The sequence below is a fragment of the Gobius niger genome (genome assembly GCF_951799975.1).
Source record: "Gobius niger genome assembly, chromosome: 18".
In the NCBI taxonomy this organism is placed as follows: domain Eukaryota; kingdom Metazoa; phylum Chordata; class Actinopteri; order Gobiiformes; family Gobiidae; genus Gobius; species Gobius niger.
In genome coordinates this window covers 18,854,108-18,868,822 of record NC_136869.1, presented here as the reverse complement: position 1 = coordinate 18,868,822, position 14,715 = coordinate 18,854,108, and the positions used below count along the sequence as shown (strand labels likewise).

At 44.6% G+C, this 14,715-nt stretch overlaps 1 protein-coding gene across 1 annotated transcript in view; it reads left to right on the top strand.

The window, feature by feature from the left end:
* ptprn2 (protein tyrosine phosphatase receptor type N2) overlaps positions 1-14,109 on the top strand; it is a 111,051-nt gene extending 96,942 nt beyond the window's left edge. Inside the window, exons 16-22 of the mRNA XM_079576065.1 lie at positions 608-685; positions 4,633-4,752; positions 5,169-5,335; positions 8,196-8,249; positions 9,206-9,270; positions 11,910-11,983; positions 13,915-14,109. Of these exons, the coding sequence (XP_079432191.1) occupies positions 608-685; positions 4,633-4,752; positions 5,169-5,335; positions 8,196-8,249; positions 9,206-9,270; positions 11,910-11,983; positions 13,915-13,986 (630 nt within the window). The 3' untranslated portion in view covers positions 13,987-14,109. The remainder of the gene's footprint in view (positions 1-607; positions 686-4,632; positions 4,753-5,168; positions 5,336-8,195; positions 8,250-9,205; positions 9,271-11,909; positions 11,984-13,914) is intronic.
* The last annotated feature ends 606 nt before the right edge of the window (positions 14,110-14,715 follow it).

Genomic DNA, 14,715 nt, shown 5'->3' with positions numbered 1-14,715 from the left:
CGAAGCCAGCGCAAAACTGTGTGTGTAACCGCATCTTGTTAGCGATGAACTCGGCATCCCAACATGAAATTAGGGACTTTGGTAAATCTCCTTCATAAACACGAGAGATTTCTTTTCTGCCTGTGTTGACCTAGAGTGCAATTATCACCCCGCGCAAGGCCAAGTTAGTGTTTCTATGCAAAGCAGCACGAGAGAGAGCGCGCGGCGATGTTTAAAATTCCTTTTACAAACACGGCGTGAGCTGACAGGCATACAAAGCACGTCCTTCAGATTTGTGTTCGACATCCACTTCCTGCCTGCGCGACATTCAGCGTTTACCAACAATAGCCCGTGGGCTCTTCCCGCATTTTAATTTATTTTAATCACGGGCTTTTTTTTTCTTTTCTAAATAAATGGACATATCTGGGGGGTTGTGAGAATGTGGGAGGAAGTCGGAAGGAGCGGAATGAGTAAGATTGTGAGAAATACATCATACGAGAGGCTCTGAGGCTCCCAGGAGATGCACAGCTCTATCCAGATGAAGACTTTGATGGAAGCCTTAGCCAGAGAGTATGTTTTCATCTATCCGCCCGTACAACCAACTCACTGTGTGCTCCCTTTCTCCCAGATGGACCATGACCCGCGCAACCCCACTTACATCGCCTCGCAGGGCCCGCTTCCCTCCACTGTGGCGGACTTCTGGCAGGTAAAAAAAAAAAAAAAAAGTCTCTATTCAGCAGCGCCCTCTTTCATCTCGCAGGGTTTTAAAGCTGGTTTGGTAAAAAAAAAAAAGAAAGTAAGAGAGTGATGCGGTATACTCTAGGTCCATGTGTTTTTCATGACTGACGATCTTTGAAGTTTTGAATGTGCTTCAGACAAACAGAGGAGGAAGAAAGGCTTAAAATACATCATGTGCTCCAGGAAAGAATCCATACTTTGAAATAGTAATACTCAAGTACAAATGAAAAGAGCATATTATGGTCTGGAAGGGGGAAAAGTGCAAAATTATATAGTGCTGCCACTGCTAACAGCAGGCTACTGTTACAACAGCTTCTATTCAACAGTCCCTCACACTGAGCTAAATTCCCAGTCATTTTCCCACAGATATTTTGACATTTATAAATATTAAAAGTTCAAAGTGATGTGGTAACTGCTAGAAAATACAGAACCAAGCTTTTAGAACTCCGCAGTTTATACATATTTGCATAAGTGTGAATATTTTGTTATGGCCATGACTGATTAGCTTCTTTCATTCTTTTTGAAATCTTGGTATACTGTATATAAGTTCTTGCTGAAAATGAATGGAACATTTACTTGTTGATCTGATCCGCTGCTACTACTACTACTACTACTACTACTACCAATATTCCTGAAATGAAACAGGCACAAACAGGCACATCTGTATCTTCCAACATGGTGTACTTCTATAGGACTAGCCGAGGCCAAAGCTGATTCCACAATGATCCTGTGCATATAAACCACCCGTGAGCCCAGTGTGCTTCACTGTAATGTTCATGTTTACTCACAATGGCGTGTTTTCTGGTGCCATTTCCATTTCCTGTCCATAAATGTCAGAGGTGCGCGTCACCGTAAATCACCGGGTATAGGCCGATGTAACGCAGAGCTATGCCTTAAATGATGCATGCTCGCCAAATGGCATTCTCATGTGTTAATGGGACAGCGCTGTAGTAATTAGCGGGCCCATCACCTCCATATGGTGAAGTCACTGGGCTAGCGTGACCAGGGTGAACAAGTGAGGGTTCGTAAATGGTGGTGGAGCAGCTGGGCCCGCGCTCTACATCACTGTATGTAAGAGTCAGACCGGTTTGTGTCACTGCGGGCGCCGACTTTGACTTCTATGCTCATGGTGGAAGTAAAGTCCGTTCAGACCGCCAAAATGCCAAAGTTGAGAGAAGATGTGCAGCTGGTGCATAGGTTCCCAAAGTCAGAAAGAAGATTCTTATAATAATATGATTTCCAAATGTAATATAATTGTAATCTGGTATTTCGTCATTTAACCTCTTCACCCCCACCTGAGCCGGGCACTGTACTGTTTGGTTTTATCCAAATCTAAAAGCTTCTTGGTTAAAGGGACTATACAGAGTTGAGAAATGTTAAAACTAAGTATTTTCCTCCCCCTACATGTTCCAGCCATGTCCTAATGTGTAGAATGAGCCCAGACCACGAGCTTAATATAGAAGGTGCAGTTACATGTATGACCTGAGGTGGCAGTAGTGAGCATAAAATGGCAAACTCGCATCGAGCCCCTTTAAGACGAAAATGAGGATGAAAATGTGGCAAAAACTTGAAGAAAACGCAACATAAAGGCCAAAAAAGAACAAAAAAGCGATGAACATGTGGCAAAAATGTGACGAAAATCCAACAAAAAAAGTGATGGAAAAAAATGCCAAAACGATAACGCGGCAACAACGCGAGGAAAAAGCTCCATTTAGATGCATTTTGTAGGTCTTAGCTTTCAAATGAGGTGGTTACTCTGTTGCTCTCCAGTCGAGAAGCTTTTAGAATTGGGTAAAGCCGAACTGGGGAAAATGCGCTCGGTTAAGGCGTGGATTTTAAAAGTGTATTCTCAAATATAAACATTTAATAACAACACAAGTTGATCGAATCCTTTTCATTAGCAGAGGCGGGCAGAGCAGTAGAAGGAAAAAGCGTCCAAAATAATTAGAAAACTAATTGATGAAAGTAACATGTACTTGTACTGAACAACTGTTAAAAGTCTATTCAGGGAATAATAAAATAACGCTCCAGTTGTCCCTTCTGTCACCTGGCTCACAGGGATGAAGTCTCCTCGGCCTCAAAATGGCTGCACGCTTGTTCCTCTGCAAAATTACCTTAGCAAAGATAAAGCGGCTGCAGCTGTAAAACCCCAGTCGCAGTTAATTTACATAGAAAGTCATTGTTTCAGGTGTGTGGCCTTAATTGGCTGCAGAGGCTCCGATTGGAACAAAATGGAATTGGTTTAATTAGTAAATTCAAAAGTGCCTCAAACAACGCAGCTGATAATTATCACTTTTGTTTATTTGGCTGACGGCTCTCTCCATGCCAGGTGAAACAAAATGCATTATCCCGACGAAATGAGCAGTTTAGCCGCAAATTCGGCTCTAAACTCCTGTCCATTAAGTGAAAAATAATGGGGAAATTAGATGCGGATTGACGTGCTGACATAGTGAACACCCCCAATAAGCCGAAGCCGTTCATTATTCGGTTGAGGTTGGATTGTGGCGGGGGGGGGGGGTAGAAAAAGCGCTCTCTATCCCTTATTAAAAGTAAACAAAAAGGTGGAAACACTGGCAGTCTCATGCAAATGGACTGCGCAGGAGGCGAGTCTCTCTGCTGTGGCCGATCTAATCCAGCCCGGCCCAAGGCGGCGTTCTGAAAGGCTAATCCCTCTCTCCTCAAGCTCGGATCTGGTGGGCCCTCATTCCGCCACCACTCAAAAGGAAGAGAAGTCAGGCCAGTCAGCAGGAGTTCATAGTGCAGGAACTTTGATTAGGTGTATAAATAATGGAGAAATGAGAAACATGACAATCAAAACTCACAGAAGAAGGACATGCATGTATGTTCTCATGTTGTTTGCCATCGTTGAAAGCACAAAAGAGTGTTCAAGCCTTTTTTTTTCCTGCCCTATAAAAGCCTTCGCGCACTTGGTCATGCTCTAACACGACCTGGCTATCCGCTCATGCAAGAAGAGAAAAATCTGTTCCCCGCTACCTTCAAAACATTTGCCAAAATCTCGCCAAACTGAAACGCCTAGGGCATTATCACCTTGCCTAATGTCATCACATCCTGGCGCATTTGGCAGCTAATGAGTCCACCGGGCCGATCACAGGAGCTTGTGATTAGTGTATATTCAAGGCCATTGTGTTTTTATAGCAATCATAAAAGCCAGCGTTTCCGCCTCATTTTCCTAATAGCTGCTTTGGTCCTGTTTGTCTTTTTCTTTTTTTTTTCCTTTTTATCCCAAGGACATGTTAGATTGGGATGAGATCGACACTAGGATGGCTGAGTGGTTCACGTCTCGCAGCAAGAAGGTTACATTCCCAGACAGTATTTGGCCTTTCTGCTTAGGCAGGGTCTCCCTCCTCTCTTGGGTTAATGACTCTACGTGATCACAGCCTCGAAAAGCAACATTTAAGCGTGAGACAGAGAGTTATAGCATTAAGATTCCAGGCCAAACTCCTGCTTCATTTTTATTTTTTTAACCAGGAAAGTGGAAGTAGTACATGTTATAGGGGAAACCAGAGCACCCATACAAACAGTCCCCTCCCAGTCCGGTAATCAAACGTGGGACCTTCCTGCCAAGGGTTTGCTTTACACACCGGGGCAGCAGTAGTAAGCAATGGACAGCCCACTCATCCCCCCTTCTCTTCCCCTCTCACCCCCTCCCGCTGCTCCCGCCAGCATTTATCATTTGTCACACGCAGAGAGCCGACATTTATTCATACTTCCTGGACCCAGATTAAGAAATCAATTTCAGTCTAATACAAAGCTGTCAGTAATGCTAATGTGCAATATGCCGCGATCAGTGGCGGAGTTCACCTGCATAGTGGCGCCGCTCTACAGCACTAAAGCACAGACGGGGAGCGGTCGTAGCTGTTTGAAACGTAATGCCTTTTCTCTCTGCCTGTGTAGATGGTGTGGGAGAGTGGGTGCGTGGTCATCGTCATGCTCACCCCTTTGTCGGAGAACGGGGTGAAGCAGTGTCACCACTACTGGCCCGACGAGGGATCTGACGTCTACCACATCTATGAGGTAACTTGAAAATCACTCTTCTCGCCTCTGGATGTGGGGATAGAGATGATGTAAGCCAAGGTTGTGGGCAGTCAGCATCGTGTTCAGGCACTGAGGAAATACAAGTGTTATTATTATCACCATAAAACTGTAAATACTATGCTTTTTTAGCAGGCAGAACAGATTAATGCTGGTCTAAGTATCGGTGGATGTCTAGGAAGCAGCACAACAACCATTACTACTGCGCTTCTCGGATTTGCTTTATCCTTGAAGTCATTATTTATCATATCATGTTCTCTTGCGGATCACATTATATTACGCTAACAGTTGAGGCTATTTAAACGACTTGTGCTCAGTCCTGCTTAACCTTGTACTCTACATCCACATACAAAACCTCTCTCTGCTTCCACTGAATTTTCCCCGATCCTCTCCCCCAGGTGAACTTGGTGTCCGAGCACATCTGGTGTGACGACTTCCTGGTGCGGAGCTTCTACCTGAAAAACCTCCAGACCAACGAGACCCGCACCGTCACGCAGTTCCACTACCTGTCCTGGATGGACCGCGGCATCCCCACCTCGGCCCGGACGCTGCTGGACTTCCGCAGGTAACGTGGGAAACGACAAAGCGCTTAAAACAGGCTCAGAAATGGCCTCTTTCCCCCCTCCCCCCCCCCCCCCCCCCCCCCAAATCTCAGCACCTCTCCCCTTTTCTCGCCTCTTGGTTGCCCTGCAGAATGCCTGTTTGTAAAATAACAGGAGTACGTTTCTCTACTCTCCCTTTCATCCTGGGCCTGTTCCCCTCACCTTCCCTCCAGCACATGTGATGCAGCAAATTAACAGCCCCGCACTGCCTGGCTTGGCTTGGGAAGAAAAGAAAAAAAAAAAAAAAAGGCAAATTCGAGCAGCCAATTACATGAAAGCTGTCTTACTAAAAACACAGAGAGAAAGAGAGAGAGAGAGGGGAAAACCTCGCTGTGTTGGCCACGTAATGTGCTTTGGTGCCAGGGAAGCAAACCGCCCTCGAGGGAATAGTCAGGAGGGATAAGACGGAGACCTCCAAATGAGGATAGATGCTTTCGATTTGCGGATGGAAGCCTGTCCCCTTTAATGCAAATGAGACAAAAGGACGCGGCCGTCATGTCAGGGCTACTGCGAGACGTCAATTATGTTTATTTATGATGTCAATTCATACACAAACTTTGTTACGCCGTTGAGACCCCCCGTCACTTAACTAATGCCATTACCCCAGAGTGTAATCTCCGCACAAGCATTAAGCCTTAGACGGGGCCACGTACGCGCGCGCACTCCGCAGCAGTGGCATGGTTTCGGCCAACTTGGTACTTTGCGGTTGCCAGTGTCATTTTTGTGATGTTGCAGCTAGTAATATGAGCCCAGTTGCATAGTCACAAAAGTGATCATTGGAAACTGCGTCTCCTCAGCCAGGCCTGTGCACAGACTGTCTCTCACTCTCCCCGCCTCCTCTTCCTCCTCTGACTGCTCCTTCCTCTGGCTTGCATGGACACGCCAACTCCAGCTCCAGCCCTGTATGCTCAGAGAATGCCACTAATGATAATGGGAAGGCTGTCAAAGCGGTTTACATGGCAGAAATGCATGGAATTGAACAAGCGGAGAGTGGGATGAATTCAGAGATGAAAGATAAATGGGCTCACTCCAAGTAACTTCTATTTCATGTCACATGTTTAGTTTTGATAATTGTTTTGTTACAATATAAGCAATGTTAGATGATAGATGGATAGTGGTTGGATGTATTTGTCTACTTTACTAACAGTTTTGTTTTAGTTTTGTGGGTTTTTGCTGTGGTTTCAATTAAAATGTGTCAGTTGTTTATTCCTAAAACTATTGTAAAATATGTTATAACCATTATAATTTCAACTGTCACATTTACTGTTTCAAACTACACGGCCTGACCAAAAAAAGAATGTAATATATAAAAACGCTGTAATATTTGGTTGGACCGCCTTTACCTTTGATAACAGCACATTGGCTGTGTTTCAGTAAGCTTTCAATGTCATTTTTCACCAAGATCTTGTATTGACGATGGGTGAATGTGACCACTGTGTAAAGTCTTCTCCAGCACATCCCAAACATTCTCAGTGGGGTTAAGATCTGAAAATAACTTTCCATTCTCCCTGAACCACCCTTTGACAATGTGAGCCCCATGAATCCTGGCACTGTCATCTTGGAATATGCCTGTGCCGTCAGGGAAGAAAAATCCACTGATGGACTAAATGGTTGTTCAGGATGTTCAGGTCTTCAGGCACATAGTGTTGCTGAGCCTTCTGCTTCGCCAGATCAGAATAGTTAAATCCAGGTGCAGACTTTTCCTTGGTCAGGCAGTGTACATTGCATTTAGGACGATAATTCCTAAACTTTCCATGGCAACCACAATCTCATAAAATATTTGACCTTCTGACTACCCCCAGCCCTAGATCAGGACCGAACTGTGTCTGAAGAGGGTCTTAATTGAACTAAATTGTATGAGCATGGTGTAAATCATCTCTAAACCTGAAAAACATCTATCTTAAACACATCACTAAAGTAGAAATGAAATTATTTCTAGCTAGATTAAATAGGCCTTGAGTACCTCCTAAGAAGCCCAAGTACTGCCAGTTTGCTGTCGTGGAAAATGACAAAGGAGCCTCTCACAAACATGTTTCCACACTTTAGCTTCACATTTAAGGGGTAGTTCTTTAGTGAGGGTAAACAAACATGGGTATTCACAGCTGATGTAAACTATGTTGGAGAAGAAAAGTAGCATTTTCACCTAAAGATCCACACTATTAAATACATACTGGATCCTTGGAGCACAGCTTGTAATTACACTGGACCCGTCCGTGGCATATTCCACATAGCTGTCAGTTATTCTAAAAACAACAAAACCCACAGCAGACAGCGCAGCCCTGTGATGAAATATGTAGCTGTTTCTCATTGATAGGTGAAAAATGGGGATGTGGAAAGACGTGGGGAGCTCCCAGTGTAGTCAGTTTCCATGGCAACAGCGGGTGTGAAAAGGCTGCCGGCCTTCACCGCGCCCGCGGTGTAAAACATTCATAATTGGCCGGGGTTAATGCGTCGGCGGACGACGATCACAACATCACACGCCGCATCCATCAGTACGTGTCACCAAACGCTGTGTGAAAGATGCTCATTTATTTTAGGTGCGGCGACATGGATCTGTCTCTGTGTTCAAACTGAAGTGACTGATTGACAGAGGGAGCTTCACTCACGATTTCACTCAATCTTTTGCTTATTGGAGTCATTAATTTCACGCAGGCCGCAGAGGCGTCCCTCGTGAGCCACATTCGGTTTCATTGTCACTGTTATCATCACCAGGAAGGATCGATCTCTGCTCCGCAATATGATTTATCAGCTTATTCACTTAGGACGCTTTGCAATCAAGCTGGCAATAACATTGAATTTTCTCTTCTTTTTTTTTTATTTCAGAAAAGTTAACAAGTGCTACCGGGGCCGATCTTGCCCGATAATCGTCCACTGCAGGCAAGTATAACCGTGTGAACCCAGTGATAGCGAGCGACCTGCTGCTGTGAGAGAAACATGTTTGTCTTGGTCTGTGTGTTCAGTCTGTGTGGCTCCAGTGAAGCTCTGTTTGTCCCACTGCTGTGCTGTGTCCTTATGGAAATGCTCAACCCAAAGCCTTTCCATTTCCCATTTGGCCGAGTTAGTTAAGTGACTGTGATTGGTTTGCATTAAACACCAGGTATCTTTCGGGCCACTTTTAATAGTCACATCCTGTTAAGTCATGCGTGGGGCAGGCAGCGCGGTGCCCTCAGAGGAAGACGTGCGGCCCGAGAGTCTCGCGATGGATTAATGAAGCGGCGGTGCTCAAGCCGCTCTCCTGTTTTATTGGCCTGGCCTTTATTAGAGAGATGTGCATGCCTTGTTTGCAATTAACATGCAGAGCCGCTGAATGGCCGGCGGGCACAAAGGGAGGCTTTTCATAAGGCTATCTCTGGAGTAATGGAAAAGCAAGGCTCTCCAAAAGCTGCTCTGGCACCGCCCCTGGCCTCTCACCCTCTCCTCTGCTCCTGAGGTGCATGCATTTAAAAGCCTTTGTCCCCAGCGCGCCTCAAACCCACTCCCCTCTCCCCAGCAGACCACACATGAGCTCGTGTGCAAAGCCTCGACGTAATCACTTTTATTGGAGCATCAAATATTCACATCTGCTATTTTCGCCGCGATATTAAGGATTAATACTGATTTCTGCGTCTTGCCTGTCCCGCATTATCTGTAATATCGAGCTTTTAAGCAGATGGAGCAGTGTGTATCCCTCTGCATAGACTAATTTGTGTTTAAATATACTCCCTACTTCACAGTCTCTCGGCAGATGCACATGTAAATGAGCAATTTGTTTCCTTAAAAGAAAAGCACTCTGGGATGAAAGCGTGCGTGCCTCTCCTCTGCCACTCTAATGATCTCCTCTCTGGCTCTTGCAGCGACGGCGCGGGCAGGACCGGGACCTACACGCTGATTGACATGGTCCTCAATAAGATGGCCAAAGGTAACGATCAATGACTTTCCCCTCTCCTCCCCTCTCTCTCTCCCTCTCTCTCTCTCTCTCCGCTTTTCTGCTTGTGTTTTTCGAGATGGAGGTGTTTCCCTGGCAACGCCAAAGCTGCTCATTTTCCACCGAGGGTCTTGGAGATGCATTAGAGGGTGACTTCGCTGAGGCCTGGACAGACAGACACAGGAGCGGAGGAGGGAGAGGGAGGGAGGGAGCGCGGGGGTAGAACAAAGAGTCAAAAGCAAAGTGGGAAAGCTGGAGAAATGGGGAGCCCACATTAGTAATTATCTATTTAAGCCGCGGTCACACCGTGTTGACCTGCATCACAATGGGGAAGCCTGAATTTAGACGGCGCATGCATGGAGATGGAATGTTTAAAGGAGAGATGTTGTGCAGGTGGTTTGGAGAATTAATGTTTAATTTTTAATGGCATCTGGGCAACACGTCTCTACTTTATTATTGATTTTGATTTATTTTACAAAGCCTGTCTTGGATATACAGTAGCTTCAGAAAGTTCTCATTCTGTTTTATCTTCAACATCTCATAAATTACCTTTTCTGTTGGTAAAAAATATACACTGCACTTCTATATTAGGCTTCAATAATACATCAAGTCGAAATCTGAAGCATCTAGGAAAAAATATGAAGAAAGATCATCTAGAATGTCCCAGTGACAAACGTATACAACGACTGGCCCATTCCTTAGCTCTCAATCATCCCTTTTTTTGAACGTTCATCTGAGTTTAATCTGTAGAAAGTTTAATTAATCGACCACGATACAGAAAGCAGGTGCAGTTTATTCCGTGCATTTGGTAGATTTTCTTTCTCATTCAAATACTTCCAAAATCAAAAATCCACGCAGCTCTCGTGGCGCCTGATCTGACTTATCTCCCCTCATTGTTGTCAGTGGCTGCTCCCCGCTTCGCCCCCTAAACCCTCGTCCTTCATGGCTTAGCTCGCCCCCCTGGCCTCTGCCCTTTGCCCTGTGACCTATGTCCCTCTCCCTGTGTGTGTGTGCGCACCCCTCCCTGTGCGCGCCCAGCAGCAGCCCGCTCTCCACTATGTAAAACAGGCTTATGAGTAAAAAAAAAAAAAAATGGGTGCAGCACAAAATTCTAGGCCCTTGGTACAAACCATCCTGTGACTGCCGGTTACCACAGGTTACCATACATTTTAAACAGAGCCCAATGTTTTTGTACTTTCAGATAAACTCATTTTCTGACAGACAATATATTGAGCTTTATTACAGCTTTTGTTTCATGTGAACAGGCCCATGATTAAAAGAGAGGATTCAACCAATATAATCCAGGCCTTTCACCTCAATATTAAACACTGTTCTCTTCAGAATGATGTCACGTGTGAACATAAACCTATTGAATTGGACATTACAAGCACAAAACCTTGCATTCAAGCTTTTTGTGTATACCCCCTTTTTAAAAAAAAAAAAGTAATCTTAGTGTGTGGAAGTTTCTCCCTTGGTCCGAGAGCCACTCCTCAGCTTAACTCTGGATCCCAGCCCTTCTGAGACATGAAAGTCCGGGCGCGGCTCGAGTACTTTGGAGTACCGAGTCCAGCTGCATTAAATCTCTCCTTTTTTTTCCCACCACAGACGTTGCGTTTTCATTTTGGCTTTCAAAAAAAACATCTCAGGAGCTCTCTATGCTCTCTCTATGCTCTCTCTCTCTCGCTCTCTCCTCCCTTCTTCTCAAACCCAAGCCCGGCAGCCCGCGTGAAATCCATATATCTGAAAGCAGAGTGAGATCTGCAGATTAACATCACACATTTGCAGAAGTACAATGGGCTTAAGACTGTGGAAGTGCAGCAACTGTTGCACGAGCCTGGCTGCTGGGAACGCTCCAAGTCAGTTTAATTACAGCTGGTGGCACATTATGGCTGCACCATTTCTGATGATTTTCAGATCAATTATTGCACTTTGTGATTTGTGTACATTTTAAAATCAAGCCTCAGTGGACAGCTGACACATTTTAAACTTTAAGCTGAATGTTTGATGTTTGGTGAAGGTTTTTCACATTATTTCCTGTTTTGTTATTTGCAAATAGACTGTGTTGTAAGACAAAAATATTCAATAACCGTCTTACAGCGACAATATCACTGCACTAGCTTGTTAAACCATTAAGCTGTTTATTTTTACATCAAATTGAGTCAAAACAAGACTTTAAGAAATACAAATTCAGGGGCAAAAGGCCAAAATGGAACTTGATTATATTTTCTACAAATGCTTTTTTTAGGCTGTATTAGTCCAAAAAAAAATGTAAATCTCCATTAGACTTCAGAGATATTGCTTGGGATTTGGTAATTGCAACCTTTCAAATTTAGATTTGAACCTGATTGCACATTAGCACACATGCTAGCAAAAGCAGTTAGGTTGCTGTTTTGGATTGCCGCTATATTGTTCCTGAAAGCGTTGTAGTTATTTGTCAAACCCCAAATACATCCTTGTGCATATTTTATCAGGAGCTGAAGCGTGGCTCCGGTCCAAGTCTTTCGAGGGATGAATGTAATAATTTTCAATCGCGGCGCTGTTCCAAAGGGAGCGCAGCATAAAGAGAGATTGACAGATGTGAGCGGGATTACTCGGGCTGCTTTGAACTCACTCCAATTTTCGGTGTGTTGCAGGTGCTAAAGAGATTGATATTGCCGCTACCCTGGAGCACTTGAGAGACCAGAGAGCTGGCATGGTCCAGACAAAGGTAAGGTCCTGGGCTTTGAGCTGGAGTGTTCGTGGGAGGGGGTGTGAGGAGGAGAGGCAGGAGGGGGGAAGGGAGGTGGTCCGGGGCATTCAAAAACCATTGTGGACCTCATGTGTGCACAATCAGGGAAATGATGTGGTAAATGAAAACTGCCACGGTTCAGAAAAACTCTCTGCTGGACATTTATCACTGGCCTGGGACTATATAAACTGAGACTCGTAATGCATTATTTATTATTCATCATAAATGTAGGTGTGGCACATGTTTGGTAAAATCTTGTGTCGTTAAAATGTGATTTTTGTGAATTTGTATTCATAAACATAAAAAGTATAACCAAATGAGGAAAAACACCATCAAAACCACTCATTTGTCAAAGTGCTTTTGAATGAAAAGGCTTCTGTTTGAATTGTTGGTGTGAAATATACCTTTGATATATTTCCTTATATTGCTGAAGAATATTCACGTTCGTTTCTTTCTAATTCATTGTATGATTTTGATCTTAGCAAACATAATATGCCCCCTACCAGTGTGGGCTTTATAGCCCTGAGCCAATAAAAAGTTTTGAATTAGCCGCTGAACTTTGGTAACTTTGATTGAAACACCACCGTTAATATTAGTCCCATCAGCGCTGCTATTTTAGATCCTCCGCCTCACCATCATTTCACAGCAGGCCCTCTCCACCTCCACCATTTTGGAAAATAGTAGTGTGTGTTCCAAACATTTCATGCTCTGATACAAACAGCCAGCCTCTTAGTTGCTCCTTTGTAATGGTTGGAATAATAACAATAATAATAAAGCGGGCTGCAGCAGCAGCAGTGGGTGATCATATTTATGGTGGTTCGTTGTATGCAAACAGACTGCTCTGTTCCTCGAAGGTTCATTAATGCTGCTTTTACAGCTCTGTACTCGTGTTGTAAAATCACACACAATCACTCTGGCTCTGACGTGGCTAAGTGAAATTATATTGGAATGCTGTTGATTCCACTCTGGGACTCCATGCTGGGGCTATACAGAAATCAGCTTGTAATGAGCTATGAAATTCGGAGTTAGATTTCAAGGATTGGGCTGCCAATTATCCATTCTTCTCTTTATGATGTTGCCACTTTATTTCTGGATGGGGCTTGAAGAAAATAAACATTGATTTGCCTTCTTTTTGGCTACCTCTTTTGACAGGCATCAACACACAGTAATTACAGCATGTCTAGCCATTTTTCCTCCTCACTAACCGTTTGTCTGTAATCAAGTGGACAGACATTGATCTCCCCCTAGTGGTTGAAAGGAGTATAGCACATCATAGCCTGAAGGCTTTTCAAAAGCATCTGTTGAAGTCTCGGCTTCAGATATACAGTCTTTGCTATGGACAGGTGCACTTCTATATTCTCGCATCATCAGAAATAGCAAACGCTGGTGATCATCTCAAAGCGCAGCCACTGCTATTGATTTGGCCTATCCTCGGGCCAGACCATGGCGGTGCTGTGTGTTGACACATCTGAAGACTGTTCCCTCCCAACTCCTACATAGCTTTTTCTGTGCGAGTGGACCCCGTGGCCTGCAGCCCGGGGAGAGGAATACAGAAACAGCAGGTCCGGGGGGCACGCATCAATCGGCCCTCTTCCACACACTCCGCCGGGACAGCCATGAGTCATATTCACCAACACACACACGCACATGCACACACTGCACACCTGAGAGACGACTCAAAGGGCACCCATTTTAAGACACACCTGGCCGGATCGATGAGCGGCGGGTACACATATGCACCCCGTCTCAGCTGCGGGAGTCGCCTCACTATGAGCAGGTGTCCGAAAACGAGCTGGTCGGGGTCAGAGTACACGAACAGAAGCAAAAAAGAAAACCTCAAGTGCCAATCATTTTCACTCTTTGAAATGCAAACAGGAGCTAAAATCTTGTATTTTTCCTCTCTTTTGCAGGAGCAGTTTGAGTTTGCCCTGACAGCCGTGGCAGAAGAGGTGAACGCCATCCTGAAAGCGCTCCCCCAGTGAAGACCCCCCTCCCAGCCTCTCTTTCTCTCTCTCCCTCCTCTACACTTCCCGTCTTTCTCCTGGCTGACTGAGCACAGCTTCCTCTGCCCACTCGAAGACCGACACCTCCCTCCTCCCCATCGCTATCTATAATATACTGTATAGCTGTATGCTTCTGAATGTTGTGCCAGATTTCTCACCACTGGGGCCGTATCCGCTAATGTTAGAGTGAGGCTGTCTGCTGGAGGAGTGTGGAGGCGACAGGCATTCTTACTTTGAGATTTTTAAGCCACATTTTCATCAAGTGATAATAATACTCGTTGTGCTGTAGCCAGCTCTGAAATCCTGAGCAAACAGTGCTTATAGGTGACAGCCACTTTCACAGACGACATGCACTATTTGGAGATAAAGAGAAATGAAAGTATAATCATGAGTGGAGTTTACCTTACAATGCTTTTCAACAGTGGTTCTCAAACTTTTCAACAGCTAAAGAGCTAAAAGGAACCTGAAACCTGCAATAACTGGATGTACAGAAGTGTAAACCAAGAAATGACAGAATTTTATTGCAATACTAAAGCATAAATAAATTATATCCCATCAGATTTTTTAAAAGCTTCTTCTTAGCCATCAGTGTACTGTAAGTCCAGTTTGAGAACCACTATATTTCCAAATTGTTGGTATAGTAACAGAGCTTCATGGCAAGTCTAAGAAAAAATTACCATTTTATCTCCAAGGAGGCAGTGATTGATT